At 41.7% G+C, this 27674-nt stretch overlaps 2 protein-coding genes across 5 annotated transcripts in view; both read left to right on the top strand.

The window, feature by feature from the left end:
- The first annotated feature begins 4548 nt into the window (after positions 1 to 4548).
- Positions 4549 to 11374, top strand: POLR2K (RNA polymerase II, I and III subunit K). 2 transcript variants are annotated; one of them, XM_048841376.2, is made up of 4 exons: positions 4549 to 4706; positions 6938 to 7001; positions 10674 to 10766; positions 11197 to 11374. In XM_048841376.2, exons 2-4 carry the CDS (start codon positions 6941 to 6943, stop codon positions 11217 to 11219), a joined length of 177 nt encoding a protein of 58 aa, XP_048697333.1. In that variant the 5' UTR covers positions 4549 to 4706; positions 6938 to 6940; the 3' UTR covers positions 11220 to 11374. The 2 variants fall into 2 exon arrangements, with proteins under 2 accessions (XP_048697333.1, XP_048697334.1); XM_048841377.2 differs by lacking the exon at positions 4549 to 4706 and adding an exon at positions 5047 to 5293.
- A 6064-nt stretch (positions 11375 to 17438) lies between these two features.
- The window catches only part of SPAG1 (sperm associated antigen 1), a 67495-nt gene continuing 57259 nt past the window's right edge, over positions 17439 to 27674 (top strand). Inside the window, exons 1-5 of one of the 3 annotated variants that reach the window (XM_048841354.2) lie at positions 17439 to 17623; positions 19908 to 20049; positions 20666 to 20825; positions 21993 to 22118; positions 24158 to 24219. In XM_048841354.2, coding sequence (XP_048697311.1) covers positions 19910 to 20049; positions 20666 to 20825; positions 21993 to 22118; positions 24158 to 24219 — 488 coding nt within the window. In that variant the 5' untranslated portion in view covers positions 17439 to 17623; positions 19908 to 19909. The remainder of the gene's footprint in view (positions 17624 to 19907; positions 20050 to 20665; positions 20826 to 21992; positions 22119 to 24157; positions 24220 to 27674) is intronic. The other 2 variants (XM_048841352.2, XM_048841353.2) reach the window with 2 other exon arrangements.

Genomic DNA, 27674 nt, shown 5'->3' with positions numbered 1-27674 from the left:
CATTGAAACAAACATCAAAATCCATCCCAACAAGAGGGAAGGACTCCGAAATATCGTAAAGCCAAAATCCCCAGGCGTGACGTTTGGCAAGTGTGCTTACCCTCTCCCCCTTTTCACACCAGCTTCCATTTTTCCTACCTTTTAAATCAAAACACCAACATATTCTGACACCAGTGTGATGAGAATGATATCAATAAGGAGACAGACTGCAAAACCTCACAACTTTTGGGAGCCTGAGGAAATCTTATTTAAAAGGTTACAAAACCAAAGCATGGGACACTCTTAAATTTATTTCACTTTTTATGTAAAACATATTATATTAGATTAATGCAACTGCAAATGTATCAGATTGACCCATTTGGGGAATATAACTGAAGTATTGGGGCAAAAGAAAAAACAACATATTGATAGGTACTATTCTTTGACCTTCTGTGAGGGAATTTTTTAATAGCTTTCTATTACAGTATTTTGATAGTCTTTAGTTATTATTGGAGAGTGTAAAGCTAATAGAAAAAGACAGAAGGGGGAAACTAAATTAATAAAATACTTGAGTATTTTAAAAATAAATAGACTGGAAATGTTTACTATAGCAATATCTGTTTCATAAGATTTGGAAGATCCCTTGACTAAATAAAAATCATTTGAGGGGGTATCATATCATTGGCAAGAGTTTAGCTTTTTAAAGATGAGCCTGTCCAGAAGTTGTGGGAGAACCCACCTCTGACATTCAAACCCATGTGGAACTATTTTACTTCAGTCAAAAAAATGTAAGAAGGTCTAATAAATGGTGGTGGTGGGACTTAGGGGCTTGTGCTCTCCTGATCAACATACAAACGCAGCAAAGAAGGAAAATTGACAGCAGTATAAGTGAGACAAGGTGGATGAGGTAATATCTTTTATTGAACCCCAACTTTTACTCACCCACTTTGTCTCTCTAATATCCAGAGCCCAGCATGGCTACAACAACACTGCATATAGCAGTATACGTGTCCATGACATATTAGGGTGATTTAGACTAACAACATAATCACCTCAAAACAAAAAATACCCCATATATCTTCCCTTTTTATAAAAGGGGGGGAAATAATCAGCTTTCCAAAAAAAGGATGGAACAGGTTTTTTTTTTTTTTAACTTTTGTATGCTGAATATTTTAAATAAATAAAGCAGTGAGCATTTTTAACCTTACTCCTCACACACCCCTTCCATCTTCTTCTACAGATCCAAAGCACATGCTTTTGGCACTTAAACTACACCACAGGGAAGGTCCCAGTTAATTACACATGTCAGGGCAGAGTCTGTCAGGAACATGTTTAGTGACCAAAGTCAACTCTTAAGGTCTTTTTCAAACCCCAAGTTTTCTCAAGGGAACAAGTTAAATAATTAATTTATTGCTTAATTTATTAAACCTTATTTTCAATCAAATTATATGGTTAAAGTGACTTTTTTTACAGTTGGATTATGAATAGATTACCTTGACAATATGAATGGACCCTGGAGGAGGACAATTTATGAGTTTGTAAAAAAACTCTAGTGTAATGCACTTAAAGTGTACTGAAAAGAAATAATGACAGGTTTCAGAGGAACAGCCGTGTTAGTCTGTATTCGCAAAAAGAAAAGGAGTACTTGTGGCACCTTAGAGACTAACCAATTTATTTGAGCATGAGCTTTCGTGAGCTACAGCTCACTTCATCAGATGTTTACCGTGGAAACTGCAGCAGACTTTATATACACACAGAAATCATGAAACAATACCTCCTCCCACCCCACTGTCCTGCTGGTGAGAAAACCTTGATCTATGCAGGAAATAGCCCGACTTGATTATGTAAAGAGTTGTCACTTTGGATGGGCTAGCACCAGCAGGAGAGTGAATTTGTGTGGGGGGGTGGAGGGTGAGAAAACCTGGATTTGTGCTGGAAATGGCCCACCTGTTGATCACTTTAGATAAGCTATTACCAGCAGGACAGTGGGGTGGGAGGAGGTATTGTTTCATGATTTCTGTGTGTATATAAAGTCTGCTGCAGTTTCCACGGTAAACATCTGATGAAGTGAGCTGTAGCTCACGAAAGCTCATGCTCAAATAAATTGGTTAGTCTCTAAGGTGCCACAAGTACTCCTTTTCTTTTTGAAAAGAAATAATCACTCAGTTAACTAACTGGAAGAGGCTGAATGGACACTGCTGATACTGGTTAAGGACACTTACAGAGATTGGCTGGGTAAATCACCAGTTTTTATTATTAGTAGTGTGTGACTGCACCAGTGCACTTTAAAATTTTTTCCTCTATTAAAAATTCTGGATTATTTTAAGATTTGAATTTTTGGTGGGGAGAGAATTTTGGTGCTATGGTAAAAATAAATATAATAATAATGTGAAAATTATTATACATGTGAGTTGTTTTTTCTTAGCTCTGTTTTACAGTACATTTTCTACCCCTTTTACAATATTTGTAAGATAAATTCAAACTTAGAAAACATGAAGTAAATCCAAATGATTAACTAGTTTAACTCCAAAAAGTTTATTTTGTATATACTACCAATCATATATGAGGTTATTTTGGCGATATCAAACAAGTATCTGGAAAACATATCCAAACCATAAAACCATCACACATATCAAAAAGTTTGATAGTTTTAATCAACAAAGACCAAACTAAGTTTCTTTCAGGAATGCTGGTCCTAATGGATGTGCTGAATGTATACTGAACGTTTTACAGGTTTCAGAGTACCAGCCGTGTTAGTCTGTATTCGCTAAAAGGAGTACTTGTGGCACCTTAGAGACTAACTGTAGCTCACGAAAGCTTATGCTCAAATAAATTGGTTAGTCTCTAAGGTGCCACAAGTACTACTGAACGATTAACAATATTTATGTTGTAGGGGAAATTTTAATTCTTGGGGCATTGAGGTACCATGGCTAAACCTATACAATGACCATCATATACACAGGATTTATCCTAAAAAGTGTGTTGAGCCTGTGAATAAGAGAGCAGTTGGCATTTTTTTCACAATTTAGTTTGTGACTGCTGATGTATGCACTGAAACTGTTGAAAACTGATTTCATAACAAAATCCCATTCTATTGCATTGAAAATATATCTGTATTTTGGCTTGAAAGTTTATATTAATTAATGTGGGAGGATATGGTAATACCCACACAATATATAGCTATATTTTCATTTACCTAGATCTTTCTGCGTGGAGCTTAAGTAATAGGCTTCTGAAATAAAAAAGCAGCTTAGGGCAAAGACCAGCCCTCCTTGAGATAAAATTCTGCAGTCACGTGATCATGTCTGAGTCCCGTTTGCGTTCCACAAGCTACATAGACCAACTCAGGTACAGTCAAATATATTCTGCTGAGGTCAGTAGATTCCAACTTCATTGTAACTTGTAGTTCTCTTTGCATTTGCTTATGAAATCCATGCAGTTATTTATATGTAAGTTTATATTTCATAAAAAAATTCCTGTTTTGAAAATGAAAAATGGTGATACCCCCTTTGGTTGCCTCAGTTTCCCTTCGTGTGATGTGCTCCGTAAACCAGATTCACTCCATGCTGGTGTGGACAATAATGCAGAGATCTAAGGGTGATGGTGGCTTGAGTTCCCCATTGCTGGGGACTGGCTTAGCCCCTTTGCACAGGTTAGGGCAGCCCTTAATTTGCATCCCTGCTGCAATAGCCCTTATGAGCTGTTGCGTAGTATTGCATATTACTCAAAGTATCAGTTTGCCATCAGTCCCTGAAGTATCCTCCAGAATGATCCCTGCACTGGGGAGCTCCTGCAAGAGAGGGGTGACAACAGCTATGCCATCTCTGTGACTTCTTGATCTATCCCTCCGTTCTAGGGGGTGGTGGTGGGAAATTCATGGCTGCAGTACCCCACAGTATTCTTTTTTTTGGTTCAGGAAACTGGTAATATAATTGCACTCGCATATTTGTATTCTTATGATTTGGGATTTTCATCCACACAGATTCTTCTATATTCTCCTCTCCACTCAGAAATTTTATCTGATTATATTCCGAAGAATCTTTTAGGTACAGTGTAACTTCCTTAACTCTTTCGATCTAAACTTTCTATAAATGTAAATGCACATATGTAGCATGCTCATAAAACAAAACGTTATTGTAATGCATACGTATAAAACAAGAGAGTTGAGAGGGTTGCTGTCAAATCCTTAACTTTGCTTTTCCTACTTTTATATAACTAAAATCACAGCGTTGGTTTCATGCATAGTTATATTTGCATTTAACTGTGGAAGCGTTGCCAAATTCTCTGTTACAACACCTCAAGCAGATTGTTATAATAGTTTCGGAGTTGTAGGTTGAGAGACGGCAACAGCCTACGGGAGAGGAGCTGCTCAGGAGCAGTCACAGCCCCAGGGGCAGGAAGCGCTAGGGCGAGACGCGAGAGTGTACTGGGGCCGAGAAGTTGCAGGGCACAGCACAGACAGCCCCAGCACGCAGGCGCTGCGGCTGGACTAGCACCGCCCTGCTGTAGCTGGAGCAATGGCTCCGCCCCCGGGACCACCCCGAGCTCGACTCCTCCTTGTCCCTACGTCAGGGCAGCTTGGGGCGGAGCTGGCCCCGCTTGCTGCGTCTGCGCGTTTCGCGAGGAGGCCTCGCGACTCGGCGGTCGGCTGAGGGGTCTGTCCCGCCCCTAGCCTGGGCCCGAGAGGAGCGGAGCGGAGCGCGGGGAGCGGGTCCCGCTCTGGACAGGTAGGGAGCGGTCAGGGTGTCTCTTCTTCCCGCAGTTAGGCCCAGGCTCTCTGTGCGTGCGGAAGGGGCGAGCGGCGGCAACCTGCCCCCACCCCGCTCTGGGCACAGTCTGCGCGTTTATTCAGCAAACCGGCGATGGTCCCTGTGCCGCGCTCCTGCCGCCGGGGCCGGGGCCGGGGCCGGGGCCGGGGCCGGGGGCGGAGCAGAGACCGCGGCCCCGGGGGCAGGCGCTGTTCTGCTGGCAGGCCAGGTTCTGAACACGTGGGGAAGCCGCCGGGGTTCCTCGGCCCTGCGCGGGGCGGGCGCTCCGCAGAGGAGCGTGGTGGAAGTGGTGTAGGGTCCCGGATCTGGCCCTGGGAAGACACAGGCCACCACACCGAAGGCACATAGGATGCACAGAGGTCAAGCCAATTTGTGGTACAGTACTTTCGCCGGAGTCTCACCCATGCGGCAGGTGTCTTCACAACACAGTCGTGCCCCCATGACGCGTGTCTGAGCGTATCACCCTGCCTGGCTGCGTTCATATCCGTGTGTTCTTGGGCAGCTACTGGCGGGGCTGGTTTGCTTACAGAACACGCATTGACAAGGTGCATGGCGATGGCATAACGTTTAACGGAGTCTATAACCAATTACTGAAATCTCTGACTTTAAATGTTGTTTGTATCTACACAATGTGGTTAATGTTTGGTAAATAATGGCGGCACTTGCTAGTGTATTCAGTTGGCACATGGTTGTCTGCCATTACCAAGTATATTATTTTGCTGTATGGATAGGATCTCCTGTGTAACCGATTTAGTTGGTCCTCTTTCCAGATCCTAGTAACCATGGTTATAGACACAACTGTGTTTAGAGCCAATGGTGAAACGAATTGTTACAAACTCTGTTAAAAGTCTGGAGTAGATGGAGCCTAGATCCTCTGTGCAAAAATATCTTATTCTGGCATTGTGAGGACAGATTTTGTCCTAAAATGAGTTTAAACTAACTGATTCAATACAGTTAGGTGTTAATGATTATTTAAAAGTTCCTGTTAACTATTTCACTGATGGTTGATTTGGCAGTCCGATCCAGCTACCCTAGGATTCTGAGGCAAAGTACTACTACTTTCTGCCTGATTCTGACCTGCGGGTTTCTGTCCAGCACAGGGGTGGGCAAACTTTTTGGGCCAAGGGCCACATCTGGGTGGGGAAATTGTATGCAGGACTAGGGCAGGGGGTTGGGGTGCGGGAGGGAGTGTGGGTTGTGAGGGGGTGTGGTGTGCAGAAACGGGCTCAGGGCAAGGGATTGGGGCAGAGGAGGGGTGCGGGGTGTATGAGGGGGCTCCGGGAAGAGGGTTGGGGTGCAGGGTACGACAGGGCTCAGGGCAGGGAGTTGCGGTGCAAGGTGCAGGCAGGGGGCTTAGGGCAGGGAGTTGGGTGGTGGGGTGCAGGAGGGTTTCAGGCTCTGGCCCAGCGCCACTTACCTAAAGCGGCTCCGGGGTGGCTGTGGCGTGCTCCAGGGCAGGCTCCCTGCATGCCTGCCTTGGCCCCACACGGCACCACTCCAGGAAGCAGCTGGCACCATGTCCCTGCGTGGCCCATGGGGGGAGGAGGGGGGCACAGGGCTCTGTGCGCTGCCCTTGCTACGCCTCCAGGTACCTCCCTCAAAGCTCCCATTGGCCGCGGTTCCCTGTTTCTGGCCAATGGGAGCTGTGGGGGGTGGTGCCTGGAGGCAAGGGCAACGCATGGAGCCCTCTCTCCCGTCCCCCTGGGGCCCTAGGCACATGGTGCCAGCCACTTCTGAGAGAAGCGCAGGGCCTGCGGCACCACAGGGGGCAATCCCGCAGGCTGAATCCAAAGCCCTGAGGGGCTGGATCTGGCCCACGGGCCGTAATTTGCCCATTCCGGTCCAGCATATCTATCAAAGTTAGTGCAGGATTAGACAGTGTTTTAAGTGGGTGGAATAATGTGGCTGGGTTTATCCTGTATGTACAAGTAGTGATGCTGTCCGTTCCCGAAATGATGACAGGTTAGTAGTATTGAGATTTAAGTGATATATGGTTGATATTTTTTTTATAGTTGCAGCAAAATCTTTCATTAGTGGGAGAGACTAATGCTCCCCAAGCTTTATCCAAAGAAGGATATCTAGCACGTTGACTGAAGATGGGATTGCCGTTAGGGCTGTCTTCAGAGGTCTTTGTCTTCCAATCCCTACTCTCTAATCAAGAGCATGGATTTTTTTTTTCTTGTTGATAGAACATGGATTCCCAAAAGGATGTTCAGCCTCCAAAGCAACAGCCAATGATTTACATTTGTGGAGGTAAGAATAAAACCTAACGTTTAATAATGTTTGCTAATCCCTAGCTTGGTCCTGCTAACTTTTGTATAATATTGTTGCAAGTCTTTGCTTTAGAGGCTGTTTTCTGGGGGTGGTCCTGAAAGGTGAGTGTATGGTCAGTAATTACACTGAGGTCTATTGGCTTTGGTTCATAATGCACAGTTTCACCACCAAACTTGACAGTGAGTGTGTTTTGTGTGATTCTGTTGTCAAGGTGGAAAAAAGTAGAGACTACAGATTTTGGTCTCAGCTGTCACTTTTGAAAATATCTGACCATAAGATCATGGAGGAGTACAAGGGTCACTTCAGCTTCTTTAATGCTATGGGCCTTAGTTGCAAGTGCGCTGCGCTGGTGCTACAAATGTCGGCCTTGGCCCTGGCGTACCTAGTTGCAGAGTACTGTGCATTGATGTGGACAAGAAGCTGCCATACCCCATTTGTGGATAGGCAGCTGAATCAGACCATGCAAATCATCATGGGGACTTTACAATCAACACCTCTACAGTAGCTTTCTGTTTTAGCAAACATTGAACCTCCAGCTATCCATCAAGGTATAGCTTTAAAATCAGAACGTAAACATGCCAAAGACCAGGGTGGATTTGATTTAAATCACTAGTCAGGAAGACTCGATTTAATCATGGTTTTCTACATAAAAGTGTATTCTTGTTGGTTGTTATAACCTTAATACATAATCTTCACAACTCAGAGTTAGATGTAGGCTTCATTTTTAGAAGGTACACACTATACATTTTTAAACAGTGATTTATTTTGAAAACTTTTCAGATTAGTTTTACAGCTATATCAGAAAATGAATGATTGTTTAGTTATTTCATTTACCAAAGGTAATTGAAGCAGATAGTTCACCTCCCAATGACTTCATAAATATCTCCAATTCAACAGGTTAATCATTAATATTTGGAAGATTTTCTTGCCATGATGTATTAAGAGGAGAACCTCACCAGACAGATGTATAAATTGTTTTATTTAACTAAAACAACAACGTTAAGTATTCTGGATTTTTTTCCTCAACAGCAAACATACAGTATTTTAACAAAACAAGCATAGGTCCCTCGCTTCTCACATTTATCTCCAGACTTCTTCTCCTTGTCCACATCTGTTCCTCCCCCAACAATCTTCTATTCATTGAACTTTTTGAAACTTTGCACTTTTACAGAGCAGTAAGGGATTGACTCTGTGTACACCAATTTGCAGAGGGACAATAGAACTGATGTCTGTTGTTTCTCACCTCTGTATGTTTGTTTTTACTGGTGTGGTGGTTTTTTTCTTTCTGTTAACAAGCATGTTACCTCTGAAGACACAAATCTGTAGTTTGAGAACTGCAAAACTAAGCATCTCTGATGGTATCTTCTAGACTGAGCACTGAGTCCCATTGGGTAGATAGAAAGATTAACCTAAATAATCTATACAGAAGCCTGTGGAACCCCATAAGATTGGGACCCTAATCCATGAACTATTGGAACTCATTTACAAAACTTTTCTTAAACATTACATGAATATATTGTCTCATACTATAGATTTAGAATTTATAATCTCATTGTGGAATAGGGATATCTTTAAGCTATAATGTATCTTAATTAAAACTATCTTTAGATATGTTTTTTTCCTCAAAGGATTTTATCAAAAAAATCCGATGGTGGTTTTTTTTTTGTTTTTTTTTTTAAATCATTGATTTTTATCCACCCTGTCGAAGAGTACCCAGAACTTCCCATCTGGCAGGCTATAGGCAACATTCCCAAACGATGCCTGAAATCGTGAAAACCACTGTGGACCACCCATGTCCCTGGATCTGTCCAGGGAATGGCAAAGTGTCTGCATCTCCGCTACAGTTCCAGACAAGCACATTATTACTGACCCAATAAGCCACTGTCCCAGTTTCAACCTGCCATGCAGACTGTGGACCACATTGTATCTCATCGAACAAAAATCAGACATCCCTTCCTGTGACTATTGTGAACATGCAAACCATTGAACACATCATAACACAGTGCCCCAAATGTGGATTCAAAGGTGAATTTGATGATATCTACAACTTCAGAGAGAAGGCCTTGAGATGGCTTGTGGACCTACAACTGGATCTGTAGAATGTTGCTATGTAGATGCTCTGTGTGTGTGTGTGAGAGAGAGAGAGAGAGAAATAATATCTGCTGAACCTAACATCACTATTAGTAATAAGTTGCATTATTTGCTCAGGGTGGCATGCCATCTGATTGCAAATGGTGTAGAATAATTATACTAAGATGATGGATTTTTGCTTCATGGAGTGGTGACAATGTGGAAATAAAAGAAAAGGAGTACTTGTGGCACCTTAGAGACTAACCAATTTATTTGAGCATGAGCTTTCGTGAGCTACAGCTGTAGAAGTGAGCTGTAGCTCATGAAAGCTCATGCTCAAATAAATTGGTTAGTCTCTAAGGTGCCACAAGTACTCCTTTTCTTTTTGCGAATACAGACTAACACGGCTGTTCCTCTGAAATGTGGAAATAGTTCTTTAGAACTTCCATCATTGGGCAAGGGTAACACGTTGCAGTTCTCTCCAAGAACCTTTATAAGCTGCTCTGTTTGTAATGTGGTGCAGTGTTTGTAGAGTATATTTGCACAGTATTCCCCATATTTATCTATGTAAATAAGAATAAAACTACGATCGCATCTCGGAGAAAAGCCTATGTGGTCACTTTACTTTTAGCCAAAATTGTTAGGGGCAGTGTTCAAATGCAATAGCTTGTAGAGGGATTACAATACTGTTACAATTTGAGTCTGAGATACTGTCTTCAGGGGGCATTTTTTGAAATACTGTACCTTCCATTTGGAGCAATCAAAAGGCAAAATAATTTTGTCCTTCAGAAATATCTTTGATGCAAGGAGAAGTCATCTCTGTAGATGGCTTAGCAGCAACCAGAGAGAGGGGTTGTACTCCACAAAACATAGTATTTCTTAATGCTTCCAACCTTTTAGAGCAGGGATTCTCAGACTTTTGTACTGGTGACCACTTTCACGCAGCAAGCCTCTGCGTGTGGGGCCGCCCCCCCTGCCGCCGCCTATACATTAAAAACACTTTTTTAAAAATATATTTGACACCATTATAAATGCTGGAGGTGAAGCGAGGTTTGGGGTGGAGGCTGACAGCTCATGACACTCCCCCCACCCCCCCATGTAATAACCTCGCAACCCCCTGAGCAGTCCTGACCCTCAGTTTGAGAACCCCTGTTTTAGAGTGAGTTGTTAGCACCACAGCGCCCTCCTGTCACTTTGGTCAGTTATATAATATTTTGGATTGAAATATGTTAATACCACTCAGCTGGTAGCACGGAATGGGCAATTATTTGTGAACGCATTTTGTAATATGTCAATAGATTTATTCTAGGTAATTTGAATACCACATACTTTGTCTTTACTAAAGGTAATAGAACATAAATTGTAACTTTACAGGTTAGCTAAAAGTGTTTACCCTGAAGAGAAATCAAGAACTTGATTTTCTCAGTAATATTAATTCACTAAAGTTGTTTTGTTTGCCACAAATGCAGATCTTGAATTTTGTTACCTTTTCCTAAAGTAAATTATAACATCTTACATTTTGTATTTCTTGTTATAGTAGTCTAATAAGATTGTCTTCTTCTTCTTCTCCCCGCCCCCCAGAATGTCATACAGAAAATGAAATAAAAGCAAGAGATCCGATCAGGTGTCGAGAATGTGGGTACAGAATAATGTACAAGAAGAGAACAAAAAGATGTATCCTTTTGCACATGCCTATTAAATTGTTTGAGTGATCCGGGATGATAGTGGCTATAAATAAAATGAAAAATTGGGGTAGTACTGAAGAATTGGTCCAGTGCAAAAAAGTCTTACAAACTAGTACATATGTGAGGAAGAACATATAACATCTTAATTATTTTCAGTGATGCTCTTGTTAATTAAAGCACAATACAATAAACTTTGGTAATCTTGTATTGCAGTGCAAACTGGTAAAAAGTACACCGGATAGAAGATACTATTATGCATGCAAAGCATATTCCATTTTTTAAAAGCATACAAACAAATGCTAATTGTGGTGTAACTGAAAAATGAGCCTCAATTTATTTTGCATGACTGACTTGTGATTGTGTTTTGTTTTTGTTTTTTTTAAATTCCCTGTCATTTTCTTTAACTCTAACTATTACAGTGGTTGTCTTTGATGCCCGGTAATGTGAATTCAAGAGGTAGCTGTTTTGACCTGGTTCATTTTAGTATACTGATAACTTTGGTTTGAATACACATCTGCTCTGGACAAATATATACTTTTTCATTCTGATATCAGTTGTAAATTATTCAAGTAGTTAAATAAAGTTTTTAATATCAAATACTCAGTTTCACTTTTGCATTCAGTGGAGTTATGCTTGCTTATACCAGAGCTAAATTTGGTCCAATATCTCCAAGTTCCCTGATTTTCTGTTCCCATCTCAGAACCTCACTAAGACACCAATCCTGTAGAGATTTTAAACATCTTTATGGAACTACTCAGTACATAAAGTTAAACTTCAAAGAGAGTACTTGCTGCATAAAGTCAAACATGCATAAATCTTGAGGGCTAAATCTACTCAATCTTGAGGCTTGAGGGCTGAATCTACGCAAAAGGGCTGTAGAACAACAAATAGCAGTGTCAATGTATGCTGTGTTCTTTATAGGGCTGTTGATTTAATCATAGTTAACTCACACAATTAACTCAAAAAAAAAAAGAATTGTTTTGTTAAACAAAAAATACAAATTGAACTTTATTAAATATTTTTGGATGGTTTTTCTACATTCAAAAATATATTGATTTCTGTTACAACACAGAATACAAAGTGTACAGTGCTCAGTTTATATTATTTTGATTACACATATTTGACCGGTAAAAATGATAAACAAGAAATAGCATTTTTCAATTCACCTCATACAAGTACTGTAGAGCAATCTCTTTATGATGAAAGTGTAACTTACAAATATAGGTTTTTTGTTTGTTACATAACTGCACTAAAAAACAACTGTGAAACTTTAGAGCCTACAAATCCACTCGGTCCTACTTATTGTTCAAACAATCACTAAGAGAAACAAGTTTGTTTACATTTACGGGAGATACTGCTGCCTGCTTCGTATTTACAATGTCACCTGAAAGTGTGAACAGGCGTTCGCATGGCACTTTTGTAGCTGGCGTTGCAAAGTATTTATGTGCCAGATATGCTAAACCAGTGGTTCTCAAACTATTGTACTGGTGACCCCTTTCACATAGCAAGCCTCTGAGTGCAAATCCCCTCCCCCCCCCCAAATTAAAAACGCTTATATATTTAACACCATTATAAATGCTGGAGGCAAAGTAGGGTTTGGGGTGGAGGCTGACAGCTCGCGACCCCCTGAGGGGTCCTGACCCCCAGTTTGAGAACCCCTGTGCTAAACATTCGTATGCCCCTTCATGCTTCCGCCACCATTCCAGAGGACATGCTTCCATGCTGATGATGCTTGTTTTTGTTTGTTTTTTAAAAAAGGATTAATTAAATTTGTGACTGAAGTCCTTGGGGGGTGAATTATATGTCTCCTACTCTGGGTTTTACCTGCATTCTGCCATATATTTCATGTTATAGCAGTCTCGGATGATGACCCAGCACATCTTCATTTTAAGAAGACTTTCACAGCAGATTTGAGAAAATGCAAAGAAGGTACCAATGTGAGATTTCTAAAAATAGCTATAGCACTTGGCCCGAGATTTAGGAATCTGAAGTGCCGTCCAAAATCTGAGAGGGAGAAGGTGTGGACCATGTTTTCAGAAGTCTTAAAAGGGCAATGTGGAAACTGCAGAACACAAACCACCAAAAAAGAAAATCAACCTTGCTCGTGGCATCTGAGTCAGATGATGAAAATGAACATGCGTTGGTCCGCACTGCTTTGGATTGCTATGGAGCACAATCCATCATCAGCATGGATGCATGTCCTTTGGAATGGTGGTTGAAGCATGAATATTGGGTTGAGACATACAATTCTTCCCACCAAGGAGTTCAGTCACAAATGTAATTAATGCATTCTTTTTTTAATGAGCATCATCATTATGGAAGCATGTTCTGTGGAATGATGGCCAAAGCCTGAAGCATATGAATATTTAGTGCATCTGGCATCCTGTAAATGTAAACAAACTTCTTTCTCTTGCGATTGGCTGAACAAGAAGGAGGACTGAGTGGACTTGTAGGCTCTAAAGTTTTACATTGCTTTGTTTTTGAGTGCAGTTATGTAACACAAAACTACTTTTGTAAGTTGCATTTTCACGATAGATTGCACTACAGTACTTGTATGAGGTGAATTTGTAGAACTGATCAATGAAATTGTTTTTAATCACTTTATTAATATAACTTCATAAGCAAAGTTTATGAATGAAACAACATTCATTCATAAAACCAGTTACCCCAATAACTGGCTAATTGAGTTTCACTTTCAATCCAATTGCTGCTTAAATCGCTGAAACTTACACTGTTTCAACATTGTAACTTCTGTTCACTGTTTGCCATTCCTTACATTTGTCCATATTATAAGTCGAACTCCATTTTAACGTGTCCCAAACTCCATTTTAAAATGCTCACTTCATTTTGTAAAAGCTTGCTGCAACCTTCATTTTTGCAAAACCCTGCTGTAATATTAGTTTAGTTTAGATGTGTGAATGAGGTATGTATGGATGATGGACTCAACCTCCAGCTCCAGCCTGTCCTGATGAAATAAAGTGTAAACCACAATGGCTGAAATGCAGACAACAGCCCTGACAAAGTAGGAGGAGACCACCCTCAAAGGAAAAGAACAAAACTACAATTGAAGAAACATCAAAGCCAGGTCCTAGGCTGAAAGTCATATCTGCAACTGACGGGGTGATCAATCACACCGGACCCAGAGGCAGCGTGACTCAGCAAGACCTATAGACTCTGGATTCAAACTAAAGCCTACAAAAAGGATGGGTGAGATGGAAGATTTTGAAGGGTAACGTTCTGCTGCCAACATGGAAGGGCATCGGTGCATGCTCAACAGAGACCTAGCTCTTCCTTGTGCCTGGCTTTCCTAGCCAGTTAGCCGCCACAATCTACAAACCCAAGCCACGAACTCAAGCTACATTCAGGACTGGTAACTATACCGCAGCTGCAGAACCTGTGTGTGTGTATGAACAAATGTGTGAATGAATGTGAAACTGAATGAAATGTTATAGCTATAACTGACTGCCTACTATGTTTCTTTTTGTATTCACAATAAATGTGACATTTTGTCTTATCCACTTTAATAAGATCCTGTTCGTTTTTATTTTATTGGTATAACAAATTGAAAAATACTCTTTTGTTTACAAATATTTCCTTGCAAAATGATAATCAAAAATAATATAAAGTGAGCACTGTACACCTTGTATTATGTGTGGGAATTGAAATCGATATATTTGAAAATGTAGTAAAAATCTAAAAATATTTTAATAAATTTCAATTGATATTGTATTTAACAGTGTGAATAATTTTCGTAATCGTGCAATTAATTGTGATTAATTTTTTTAATCGCTTGACAGCCCTAGTTCTTTATCATCGGAAGACATCACTTCTCTGTGGAGAGGAAAAACCTTCAAATTAAGTACCCAGTGGTCAAGAAATTCAGAGTTGAGTTTGAATAATCTGCGACTTAGTTGGTTACTTCATCAATATGGTTACAATGGCGCAGATCCACAAATCTACTTAGGCACTTAAGTCCCAATTTTGGGCTCCACTATGATCTACAAAACTTCCCTCACACCCTGTAGATGTCTAAACTGACTTGGTGTCTAATTTCAGGATAAAAGTTCCCTCTATGTCTAAGTTTCTGCCTCTGGGCACATCCATTGCAGGCTTAGTCTAGGCCGCAGCTGCCTAGACTATCTCTCACGTAAGAACATAAGAACTGCCATATTGGGTCAGACCAAAGGCCCATCTTGCCTAGTATCCTGTCTTCTGACAGTGGCCAATGCCAAGTGCCCCAAAGGGAATGAACAGAACAGGTAATCATGAAGTGATCCATCCCCTGTTGCCCATTCCTAGCTTCTGGCAAACAACCCCTAGACCAATCTGCAAACCTGAGGAAGACAGGTGTTCATCTGATTAATTCGCAGGTGAGAACCGCTTAGGTAGGCATGCTCAGTGGCTTCCATTGGGGAGGAGGTAGCAGTACCCTCCCCAACTTCTAGCCCAGTGGTTAGTGTACTTGCCTGGAATGTGGGAGACCCAGGTTCTTTTTTACCCCCTCTGCCTGCAGGTGCAGGGAGGATTTGAACAAGGGTCTCCCCACATCTTAGCAGAGGTGCTCTAATCAGTGAGCTGTGGGATGTTCTCATATGTGGCTCCCCTGGTCTTTCCTGTTGAAACTGCTCTACTGTGGATAAACGCTTAGAATGATTCATCTACCTGCTGACTCTAGCCTGATGGTTTGGGCGCCCAAGGTCTAGTTCCCTGTGACAATGAATTTTAAGTAGTTATTTAGTGGAACAGCTTCAACAGAAGAGATTGAAGGCACCCCCTGCCATCAGAATCTCCTAGAGCTGAGTGTTTACAGTACTTTCTCTGGGGAGTATGGTAGACCCTTGTTCAAATTCTTCTCACAGGGAGTGGGGAATTGAACCTTGGTCTCCTACATCCCAGTGAGTGCTCTAACCACAGGGCTTAAAAGTTATAAGGTAGTTAACACTAACTCCTTGAGCTTTTTTGTGTGGAATGAGGCAGGCACCTAATTCATTTTCACAAGAAATAACTTAGGCACCTACTTGACCTGACTGCAGAGAGAGAGGTGCCTGCCTATGACCCCAGGCTTAGATGCATATCTTCATGAAAGGGGCAGTGCTTATAACAGCTAGTATTATAAGAAGAGAGCAACTGGACGCTGGTACCAGGAATTGGGGAATTGCAGTTTAAAGCAATTATCTTCCGCATTAATTGTATAGGGAGCTGAAGCGCCTACTTCAGACTTTGTGAATTCCAGTGTTGTTCCTATGATTTTCCAGGCACCTAAAGTTAGGTATTAGGTGTTATGACGCTCAGTGTCACAAGTCTCTTTATGGATTTTTGCCAATGTCCTTAACCGTTCATTTTCTTGCTTTTAAAAACTCAAATTTTGTAATGATGCATTTTCACTAATCAACTTTCATTCGGTTTTGAAGGGAAACAATATTTCTAGGAGCTCTCTTTGTGCAGCTTCCGAAGGGTATGTTGTTTTCCACTTTTGTTGTTTTTCTAAATGAAGATACATTTTAATGTTTTTTAATGGGACAGTATATTTCATCACCTTGCTAAATTAAGGGAGTGAGGATTGTTGCCCCACTCCCCTCTTTCAGGGCTGGTATCCTGAGCCCTGCTCAGTTTCTTTCAAAACACACCTGCCAAATTCATTCTATTGAGAAGGATAGGCTAGAGCAGAGGTTCTCAAACTGTGTTCCGTGGATCACCTGTGTTCCGCAAACTCCATGCAGGTGGTCTGCGGATAGTTCCCTCTAAGATGTGCGCCTAAGCGTAAGAGCCGTGCAGGTGTGGCTCCATTAATTAGGTGCCTGGATCCTGGAGAAGACAGACATGTAAGGTGAGGTGGTGGCCTTGGGGGGGATAGGTGGGAGAGGTCAGTGGGGTGAGAAGAGGGGGTGGGAGGAATTTGGGACATGAAAGGCTGCAGCTGCCAGAGAAAGAGGCAACGTTCCCCAGCTCCAGGGCTGTGACTGCTAGGGACGCACCCCTTCCTTCCCAGCCCCAGCCCGGGGGTTGCTCTGGCAGGGGGAGAGAGGGCACATCCATTGCATTAGATTTCATTGTATTGAAACCTGCATTAGAAAAGTAAGACTACTAATTTTAAAATATGCATTGCGTGCTTTTATTTGTAGAACAAAAAAACATTATTATTAAAGGGGTTTTTTTATGTAGCGCTTTTATCCACAGCGCTTTACAATAGTTAGCCAATGGTACAAACAGCATTTGGAAAGAGCATTAAGTGGTCTACCGAGACCCTCAGCAATTTTCAACTGGTTTTGTGGAAAAAAAAAAAGTTTGAGAACAAGGGCCCTAGAGCAATGAGGGCTGCGGTGGGGGGGCCCTCATTAAACACCAGGCTTTTCCCTGACTTTGACCATAATGTTGGGATTTCTCAATGAAACGTCTCCCTACGCGGTGCCTGGCAGGCGAGAGACGCGTCAGGACTATCTGCCCACAACCTGCAGCTGATGGCCCGTCATATGTGCACCACTTCCCCCCCTTTCCTCCCGGGCTGGAGGGGAGGACAGGGCCCCCTGCTCAGCCCCGCCCGCGCGGCCGGCTCCGGCTGCCCCCTGGAAAGCAGGCTGAGGCACGCCTCGCCCCGCAGCAGAGGGAGCTGGGCAAGCTGCCGCCATCCCAACAACGGCTCGTGGGGGCGGGCAGACAGGCGGGGCGGGGTGCGCCTGCGGCCCCGCGACTCCAACGGCAGCGCTGCCGCGCTGGCCCCTTGCGCATGTGCTGCGTGGACGGCGGAGGGTCCTGTCCCCAGCTGCTGTCTCCGGACGCGGGTCGAGGGACGTGGAGAGGGCGAAGTCGTTGACCGTCTTCCGCAGTTGGTGCGGGGCAGCGGGACAGGTCGGTCGGCCTGGGCTGCCGCCCCGCTCCTTCAGGGCTGGGGTCCCGTCCCCAGCGCGACTTCTGACCCCTCCGCCCGCCATTCTCCCCTGGGTGCATGAGGACGGCCGTGGGGTGTGGGAATAGGGGGGTGTATGTAGCGGATAGGGAGGCTGTGATGTGATAACAACTCGCCGGGCGCTGGAGCTGGGGGCCCGAGGGCCAAAGCCCTTGCCTGGGGGGTGCTTCCACACGGCCTGCAGTAGCCCGCTCCCGAGGGGCTGGATCATCGTGGCAGCTAGTGCCCTGCTGGCTGTTTCGTTGTGTGTGAAAGGGGGCGATGGCAGGTGGGGGGCAGGGCAGCGTGAGGGTTAACTCTTGGTGCTTCCCGATCCTCTTTGGAAGGGGCCAAACTGCAGAGTTAATGTATTCCCTCCCCTACCACAACCTGGCTGGGTGGTGAGCCTTGGTCCGTAGCCCGTGCTACTGGGCTCTCCAGAAGCCATGGTGTACATAGAAACAGTTGCTAGGGTAGGGCGGGCTTTGCAGGTTTACAGTCCCCTGCTATGGAGAGGTTTCAGAGTAGCAGCCCTGTTAGTCTGTATTCGCAAAAAGAAAAGGAGTACTTGTGGCACCTTAGAGACTAACCAATTTATTTGAGCATAAGCTTTCGTGAGCTACAGCTCACTTCATTAGTCTCTAAGGTGCCACAAGTACTCCTTTTCTTTCTGCTATGGAGAGAGTTTTGCTGGGATTATTCCCTTTGTTGTGAGAGTTGCAAAGATTACCAAAAACAAATGTTTGAGCTCAGTTCTGCTGGTGTTACATGGTAACACTCCTACTGACAGCCATGGTACCTATCCTACTTAAGGAGAAGAATGTGGCCCTTTCTCTTTATTACAGTAAAAGATAGTACTAAGAAAAATCTGATTGTAAAAACACAAGATGGTTGCACAAATACATGGGTGTGAGAAGAATGAATTTTGAATATTCATACGGTATGTATCCACCAGTGCAAAAGAAGAGTAAACATATTATTTGTAAAAAGAAAAGGAGTACTTGTGGCACCTTAGAGACTAACAAATTTATGTAAGGTGCCACAAGTACTCCTTTTATTTTTGCGGATACAGACTAACATGGCTGCTACTCTGAAACATATTATTTGTGTTACTGGAGTGCTTAGGAGCCTGTCATGGATCAGGACCCCATTGTGCTGGGAGCTGTACAAAAGATCAAAAAGAATCCCTGCCCTAAAGAATTTACAGTCTAAATAAGATAAGAAACAACAGATGGATACAGACAGATAGTTAGGGAATACCAGGAAACCATGAGACAATATTGATCAGCATGATAGGTGGTGGTATTAGTGTGCAGTGGTATAACCATTGTCAAGAGTTTTGAAGGCATCATGGCAAAGGAGAGGTTTAAGGTAGGATTTGAAAGGGGATAGTGAGGAGAGGAGAGTGGTGAGATGCCTTTTTTGTATTGTACAGGATTAATTTGTTTGAGTCTTATTCTGCCCCTGGGAATTTCCACATTTTATAATTTAGATGTTTCCTATTAAAATAGCATGCCATTTGGATTTTTTTAAAGATCAGAAGAAATATATCTGAATTACAGCAATATTGACTCAAGTTAACATTTGTAGACATTTTCACATATATCAGCAGCAACTTCACTTAAAAATGCATGGCAGTCCCACAAAAACTCCTCCAAGTTATCCTCACCTGTGCCTGTGGAAGTTAAATTAGTTGCATCAACTTGCTAGTAGTTTTAAGATTATTTTTCTTCAATACATTTCCTTTTCTTTGTGAGGGACAGAAATGAATATCGCTAATTTATTAACAGGTATATTACCTTGCATGAGAGGAACAGAAGCCAAAAGGTTTTCCAAAGGAGAAACTTGAATATGTAGTCTGAAGTTTCTAATTTTGCTTGCATTATTATAATTGTTTATTATTTCTGCAATGCTATATGTTTGCGGGCACCTTGTGGTCACAGTAGAAGAGTGTTTTTTGCCTCAAAGAGTTTACAATCCGAGATCTCAGTCCTGCAAACTGATAGATCCTTGTGCCCACCCAGACCCCCAGTGAAGTTAGTGGGGCTCTGGACAGGTGGAGCAGTTTGCAAGACCAGGGCCTCAAATGGGCAACTCCTTGATCATGCCACTGGGACTAATAAGCATGCTTAAGGATTAAGTGTGAATTAAGGGCTGGACTATTTCCTAAAATCAGAATTGCCTCAAAGTATATCTGAGTACCACTTCAGACAGCAGAATAATTAGTTTTATCTTTAATTTTTTTAGTAATGAGTGACCAGCCAGTTTCATCTTTGTGGGACCAGGGAACAACAAAAACATATCAAATTCCTATTAATCATCTGGACTACAAGTTCATTGAAAAGTGCTCAGATGTTAAACACCTGGAAAAAATTCTCAGGATATTGAGGTAAACATTCATTATTATTTACATTACAGTTTTTTTTTATTTTGTTTTTGGTTAATGGTTTATCTATTGGTAAGATTCTGAGGATTTGGCCCAAGAGTACTGGGCTCGGTACTTGACTTATCTTAAAAGTGTTGGTGACTTAACATAAGTTAAATCTCTAAATTAAAATAAAAAAGGTAACAAATCTTGTGAAAGATTCCTTATTGACAGCACTGGAAATAGAAGTTCTATGTTAAATCCACAGAGCGGGTACAGCTTGAGGAACAGCAGTGGAAGAGTCTTCTCATTGTTCCACCACTGTACCTAATTTGCGGCAAGGAGGGACCTGTGAGGGGGTGTGGTTATTTCAGACACTGTGCTGATTTCATCCTTGCAATTTTTGATGAGAGTGACAAGAATATTTATATGTCCAGTGTTCTTGTAGCTGTGTTGATCCTCTAAGAATATTTACAGTTAGTACTAATTGCAGTGGTTTTTGTAATGTGAACATTTGCCCATTAGTCATTGGACCAAGGCCACCAACTCAATTTACAGTTGTCATCAAACTTCTGTAATATATATATATTGTTTATTTGTTTTGCTTAGTTTTAAAATGTGACATCTTTTTACCTTTAAGGTCTGGTGAAGAAGGATATTACCCTGATCTTACATTATTCTGTGAAAAACGCATTGAATGTTTAGCTCCAGGGAGCAGAGCCCTGCGAAAAGATAAACCTCCAGCCTCTGCATCTGACTTTACAACTGAAGAATGGGAAAAAATTAATGATGAAATGAAGGTAAAGTATAATTTTAATTTAATGTAGTATAGTAATGTAAATATATTAATGTAATTATTAGTGATCAGATTTTTTTAGTAAACCTAGTTAGAATTTGATTGTCTCTGTTCTCAGACTGATTACAAATCAGTAATGCAGCAATTTGCAGTTGCTAATAGTTCACATGGCCTTGCACATTAGGTCCTGTTTCATTAAGTGAGGAAATATTGACCAGAACACACTCTTAATTATCCTTTTTATTTGAATAGGACCCCTGAATCTTTAACTTCTGTCTGAACAGCCACAACAAATAATGACACATTTATACACCACCTTTGATTGAGAAGAATCACAAAGTATTTACAAACTATATTCAGGGAAACGCATCACTCTCAACTGAAAAAATGTAGCATCTGATTATGTTGGGGCACAACAACACTGCATCACACTTTAGGACAGGAATTGAAGAATTTCATATCTAGCTGAAAATGTAGAGGGAACTTAGGTGGAAGAGCCTTTATCTTTAAGGACATCTTAAGGACAGCAGTTCCAATAGTTTGGCTCCTCAGCAGTCACAACTGGATGCAAGTCCAAGTCCTAATGTGAAATATGAACCTGTGATTTTCTGGACTGGAGTTGAGTATGCTACTAATTGAGTCCCATTGGGGTTGATCCTGAGAGATATCAAGCACTTGTGGAATTTTTTGAATTTAATAATATGACCCTTTTGAGTTCTCCTATTTTTGGTTAGAGATTTTACGAAATTTTGAGGTTTAACGTGTGAGAGATGGTTTGGAAAAGGATTTCTTACAATAACAATGTATGGGTTGATGTTTTTTGTTTTTATTACAGGATTTTTTAATCATAGGTCCTGTCCATATTAGTCTGTGTCCTAATCACATTTACACTGTTTCTGGTTTTTATTAATTATTGCCATTTTCCCCAAAGAGGATCCTCTAAGCTCTTGTCAAAAACATTTAAAAAACCCCCTATTTGTTCCTGCCACTACTCTCCCAAATCCTATCTTATAATGACTATCGCACCAACAATGCTAGACATGACTCCCACTGAAATCCATCAGTATCATTCCTTGAGTTGGGTATATATAGGGCAGTATATTATATTAGACCATCAGGAGGTCTGCGTTTACTCTTTTGAGGTACAGTGATATTATCGGTTTCTTTTCAGAGCTGGGTGACAGAAATGAAGGAAGATGATTATAAAATACAATTTCCTGTAACAGAAACACTTCATGAGAGACTAGACAATTTGCCAGCAGTTCGTGGTTCAAATAGCTGCCTTCATGGTGGCCAGGTATCTCTTTTCTTAAAAATATGTGTAACAAGTGTATTTTATTTTTTTTATTTTTGAGCTATGTATGCCTTTATACATAAATAATGTGTTAATTGAGCCTTTCTTGACTGTTTATTGTAACCAGCCGTATATCAGTGAGCTTAGTACAGGATCCCTAGAAAGCATAGGCATAGTTTGACTTCTATATATGGGGAGGCAGAGCCCCATGGGGCTCAGGTCAGCTCTGCATGGCAGGGCTCAGGGAGGGAGCACCACCTCTGTCCCTTGACTCACTGCAGAGGCCACCCAGCCTGTCTGGGTTGGAGGTGGGAATGACCAAAAATTGTAATTCAAAGGTTGTGTGTCGGGCGGTGTCAGCTCATAAACTTTGAAAACTGCTCAGGGTGCAGGGAGGGATGTAGCTAGAGGCTGTTCCTCTGCCCCCCACTAGGGGGCTCTGGCTGGTGTGGTGGGACTTGGGGAGGGAGCAGTGTCAAATGGAAGACAGAAATCTGCCCTCCCTCACCACCCCCACAGTGTCGCCGGAGGCTTGCAGTTTGGGGAGGCAATGCCCATGCTTGAAAGTGACCAAAATTAAAACAAAACTATCCCTTTAATACAGTACTCCACCTTTTCACTTTTTATACCCTGAGTTATTTCCAGTGCTTTTTTTAGAGACCATCTTCCTAATATAATTATAAGACATATTTAACAAATCTTCACAAAACATACACAATAAGTAATATTTTAAATATTTCCCTACAAAGTGCAATACTATAGAATGGATTGAGAGAAAAATCGAAGTTGCCAATGAGATGTTTGAATCCTGGGGTGCTATCATAAATGATCCTATCTAATTCCAATCCAACATGTAGAATTTTGGAGCACTGATAGATCCAACTGACTCTAAACTCTTACATGTTAACAGTATTTGAATTTCTGATTTGTATCTTTTATATATATAAGGGATGTTTAAGTGATTGCTAGATAGATGCATTCTCAGACAGTTAATCAATCTGCATTAACAAACTAGTTAATGATTACAATCATAATGATCACATATACCTTTAAATGTCAGTTCATTAAATGGAAACTTTTAATGGAAATGAACCAATTTTGAGGCATTTTTAGTAGGGAAGGTTTTTCAGGTTGAGGATAGAATTTCTGGTCAAAATGGGAGACAGACTGACCAGACAAAGTGACTAATCTCCACCCCAGAGTAGCCCAGTGGTTAGGGTATGCACCTGGGATGTGGGAAACCCAGGTTCAAGTCTCTGTTCAGGCTGGGTCTCTCTCTCTTTTGCTGTGAAAAACTTTGAAAGGTCTCAGATTTGTCCCAGTGCAGAAAGGGAAAATTTTTGAAATTTCAAAAATGTTTATGGGAAAGGAAAACTGTTTCCTGCCCAGTTCAAGTAGTGTATATACATGACGGTGATTCTGAATTGTTTCCCCTATGTTCAGTGCAATTACCAGAAGAAAGTTAATGTGAGGGTAGGTTTTGGGGTATCAGCAGCTGAGGTGTCCCTGATATTGTGTTTCTGTTGAGGCAGCAATTCTGGATGTGGGAGTTAGGTTCCCAAGAGCACGAGGGCCTGTCTATTGAGGGCTCTTGGGTTTTTTGGGCTGGATCCCTGGCTCATTCCACAAGAGGGCAAACCCTGTTTCCATCTTCTCATGCTGGAACAATATGGGGATAACTGCACAAATGAAACCTCACTGAGTTTTCTTTCTTTGGGTTTCACCATGTGATTTGGGGTGCTTTGTCCTTAAGTTTTAAGTTTAGGACTTACAGGTTGAAAAAAAACCTGATGATTGATACATGAGTGAGTATATAGTGTTGGAATCATGTATATCAAACACCCAACAGATTTCCCTTAAAACAAAAGTCAAAACTGGGAAAGTCTTGAAAACTAGTGAAGTTTTGAAAACAGCTATATGCTGGAGACCAATCATGAATAGTGTTGACCCCAGATGAGTATAACTATGGGAACAAAAAGCAAAACTGCCAATTAGGGAATTTGTTAAACAATGAATTCTCAGCCGCTTTCTTTTCCTTTTAGAACAAAGAAAATAAACAAAGAAAGAAGAAAAATATACCACGAGATTACAGGGAATGGGACAAGTATGTTAAATCGTCATCTTTTAATTTTGTATTGAACTTTTTTACTTTTTTTTTTTAATAGAACACTACTAGGTAATGTGTACCAATTTAGATTTTTTTTAAAAAAGAGAAACGCGTTTCACGCATCTAATAATATATCGCATGAAATTATAAAAATACAGGTGAGACTTGTTTTTATTTTAATATAAATATTCCCTTTACAATACAAACAATGTAGCATAGAGCCAGTACTTGAGAACAAAAAGTGAAGCTGCAAAGTCTATTTTATTTGTTCAAGCTAAATATGTAGACCAGAAAGTAAACAGACAGCATAAATAATAAGTAATTTAATTTTTCAAATTTCATTTTTAATCATCAATACTTTAAAGTCTAGGTAGATAGTAAATTTCCTTACCTGTTTTATTAATATGTGCTTTTTACCTTTAAAAACAAAACAGTAGATATTTATTTTATGTTCCTCAGTGTGGTGTTTGTGTGCATTAGGTCCTATTTCTGCATTATGACAACAAGCAGGTGAATTCCTGATCCTGCGCTGAGCTCCATTAATTTTATAGACTTAGGTTTGCTGCAGGCACAACAGTTTGCCTTCACAGTCAGCTGCAGGAGCAGGGCCTTATATGGTATCTGACCATTGTATAAGGCTCTAATCTTACATAATGTACTTATATGCATAAGTGTTTACAAAAACAGGGCTTTAATGTTTACATGTGGTCTAGAAAATATGTTGCCAAAAGATTAATTTTGACAGAAATTCACTCTTTTGTCATGTGCTGTCTTATCGGTGGCAAAATGATTTGTCAATCAATTTAAGTTTCAAATAACCTGGGACAGAATAACCTGCATAAGAATAAATGGAGTGCATAAGAATAAATGGAATGGGTGATTTTTGTTTTTCTTCTTGACCTACACAGTAGAAAGGAGCTGCTATATTTCTTGCTCTGAAAAATACAAGATGTATTACAATACTTCAAAAAGAAAAGGAGTACTTGTGGCACCTTAGAGACTAACCAATTTATTTGAGCATAAGCTTTCGTGAGCTACAGCTCGCTTCATCGGATGCATACTCTCTTATAGTTATTGCAGTTTTACTTATCTGTACTGTCTTCCAATCCTTGAATTTAATTGGGTGTACAGAAAGTAATTAAATTTAGAGCTGATTGGGAATTTTTCAACAAAACTTTTTTTTCTCAGAAAAATGCCAATTCGTAGAAACCAAAAGTGTTTGTGGGAAAGAGCCCGTTTTAATTAATTTGTCATTCTGAAAACATTTGGAAAATAATAGATTCAAATGGTCAAAATCTTGTTTTGGACATTTTCTAAATTTAAAAGTTCCATTTTTCAGTTTTAAAGGACATTTTATTTTGAAATTTTAGTTTTAAAAGGTAAAACTTTTTTAAAAGGTCAAAGTCAAAATGAAACATTTTGATTGACCTGATTTGAATTTTTTAAATTTTTGGTTCAAAAAAATTGTCAAGATTGACTTGATTTCAAAAGGTTTCAGAGTAACAGCCGTGTTAGTCTGTATTCGCAAAAAGAAAAGGAGTACTTGTGGCACCTTAGAGACTAACCAGTTTATTTGAGCATGAGCTTTCGTGAGCTGTAAGCTCATGCTCAAATAAATTGGTTAGTCTCTAAGGTGCCACAAGTACTCCTTTTCTTTTTGATTTCAAAACTTATTCCTGTCCCAAATCTTGAAAATTCTTGCAAATGGAAAAATTTGTTTCCCATCCAGCTATAATTAGAATGGTCTTCATTGTTTGTAGGTAGTGGATGACTTGGTTCTGACTGCATTTTTTTTTTTTTTTTTTTTTGGTTGGATTGTTTTACAACTGTAACATTTACTTGAAATTAATTAATGAAAGATCTTTGGAAAAAGCAGCTGGAAAGCAGCTGTGGAGTGGTGGCTGAAACATTGTTTTTTCTTTGAGTGCTTGCTCATCTCGATTCCATTTTAGGTGTGCGCGCGCCCACGAGCACAGTTGTCGGAGATTTCTGCCTTAGCGGTATCAATAGGGCCAGCTGTGGCGCCCTCTGGAGCGGCGCTCCCATGCGGCGGTATATCAAATTAAATTACTGAGACTACTGGGCCACCTGGCAGCATGTACTTACATGGTCCAGCACGCATGACTCCGCCTCAGACCGACACCAGCCACTCCTGAAGGTGTCTATGTCCCCACTTGGCACAGCATGGACCTGGTGATCAGGATTCCGGACAGCTTACTGTCATCCTTCCTCTAGTGGCAGGATCTCATGTTGCTGCTGGAAGGCGTTCCTTTCGTGGCCCTGGCCTCATCAGTGACCATTGTCTCCGATGCCTTGGACCTGGGATTGGGAGCCCACCTGGGCACTCTCAGCTCTCAAGGTTGTTGGTCCAGTCGCGATCATTCCCTGCATATCAATGTCAGGGAACTCAGGGTGGTTCGACTAGCCTGCCAAGCCTTTCTACCTGAGGTTCAAGACAGGGTTGTTCAGGTCCTGACGGACAACATGGCTACGTTCTTCTATATCTACAGGGCGGAGTCAGGTTGTCTGCCCTCTGCCAGGAAGCCCTCTGGCTCTGGGACTTCTGTCTGCAGCACAGCATCCATATTGTAGCCACTCACCTTCCAGGGTGGTCAGTTCCATCTTCTGCAGGTGGGGAACTCCCCAGGTGGACCTGTTCGCGTCCCAGCAGAACAGGAAATGCTACGTCTTCTGCTTGGCTGGGGGCATGGACGGAGGATCCCTGTCGGGTGCCTTTCTGCTTCTGTGGTCGAGGGCTTTGATGTATGTCTTCCCTACAGTGCCGTTGTTACCCAGGGTCCTTACGAAGATCAAACAGGACAGAGCAGGAGTCATCCTCATAGCACCGGCATGGTCATGCCAACACTGGTTCAGCGCTCTGCTGGATCTCTTGGTGGCGACCCTGTTCCAGCTACCGCTCAGGTCGGACCTGTTGTCCCAGAACCATGGCAGTCTTTTGCACCACAACCTTGTGGCGTTACATCTGATGGCCTGACTGCTGCGTGGCTAAACGCACAGGAATAGCAGTGCTCAGCTGGGGTTCAGCACGTCCTGTTGGGAAGTAGGGAGGCCTCCACCAGAGCGACATACCTGGCCACATGGAAATGGTTCATCTGCTGGATTGCGGACAAAGGTTTTGGTCCTGAGCAGGCTTCGCTGCGGCTTATTCTGGACTACCTCCTGCATCTTAAGATCCAGGGCTTGTCCCTCTCATCGATCAATGTCCATCTAGTGGCTATCTCAGCATTTCACCTGCTGTTTGAGGGCAGGTCGGTTTTTGCTCAGAATATCACATCCAGATTTTTTAAGGGCCTACAGCGCCTCTACACGCAAGTCAGGGACCCTGTCCCACCGTGGGACTTGAATCTGGTGCTGTTGCAGCTCACTGGTCCTCCCTTCGAGCCTCTGTCATTCTGCTCTCTCCTTCTCCTTTCCTGGAAGGTCATGTTCCT

Source organism: Caretta caretta, chromosome 2 (genome assembly GCF_965140235.1).
Source record: "Caretta caretta isolate rCarCar2 chromosome 2, rCarCar1.hap1, whole genome shotgun sequence".
Classification (NCBI taxonomy): domain Eukaryota; kingdom Metazoa; phylum Chordata; order Testudines; family Cheloniidae; genus Caretta; species Caretta caretta.
This window is presented reverse-complemented; position numbering and strand designations above follow the sequence as displayed.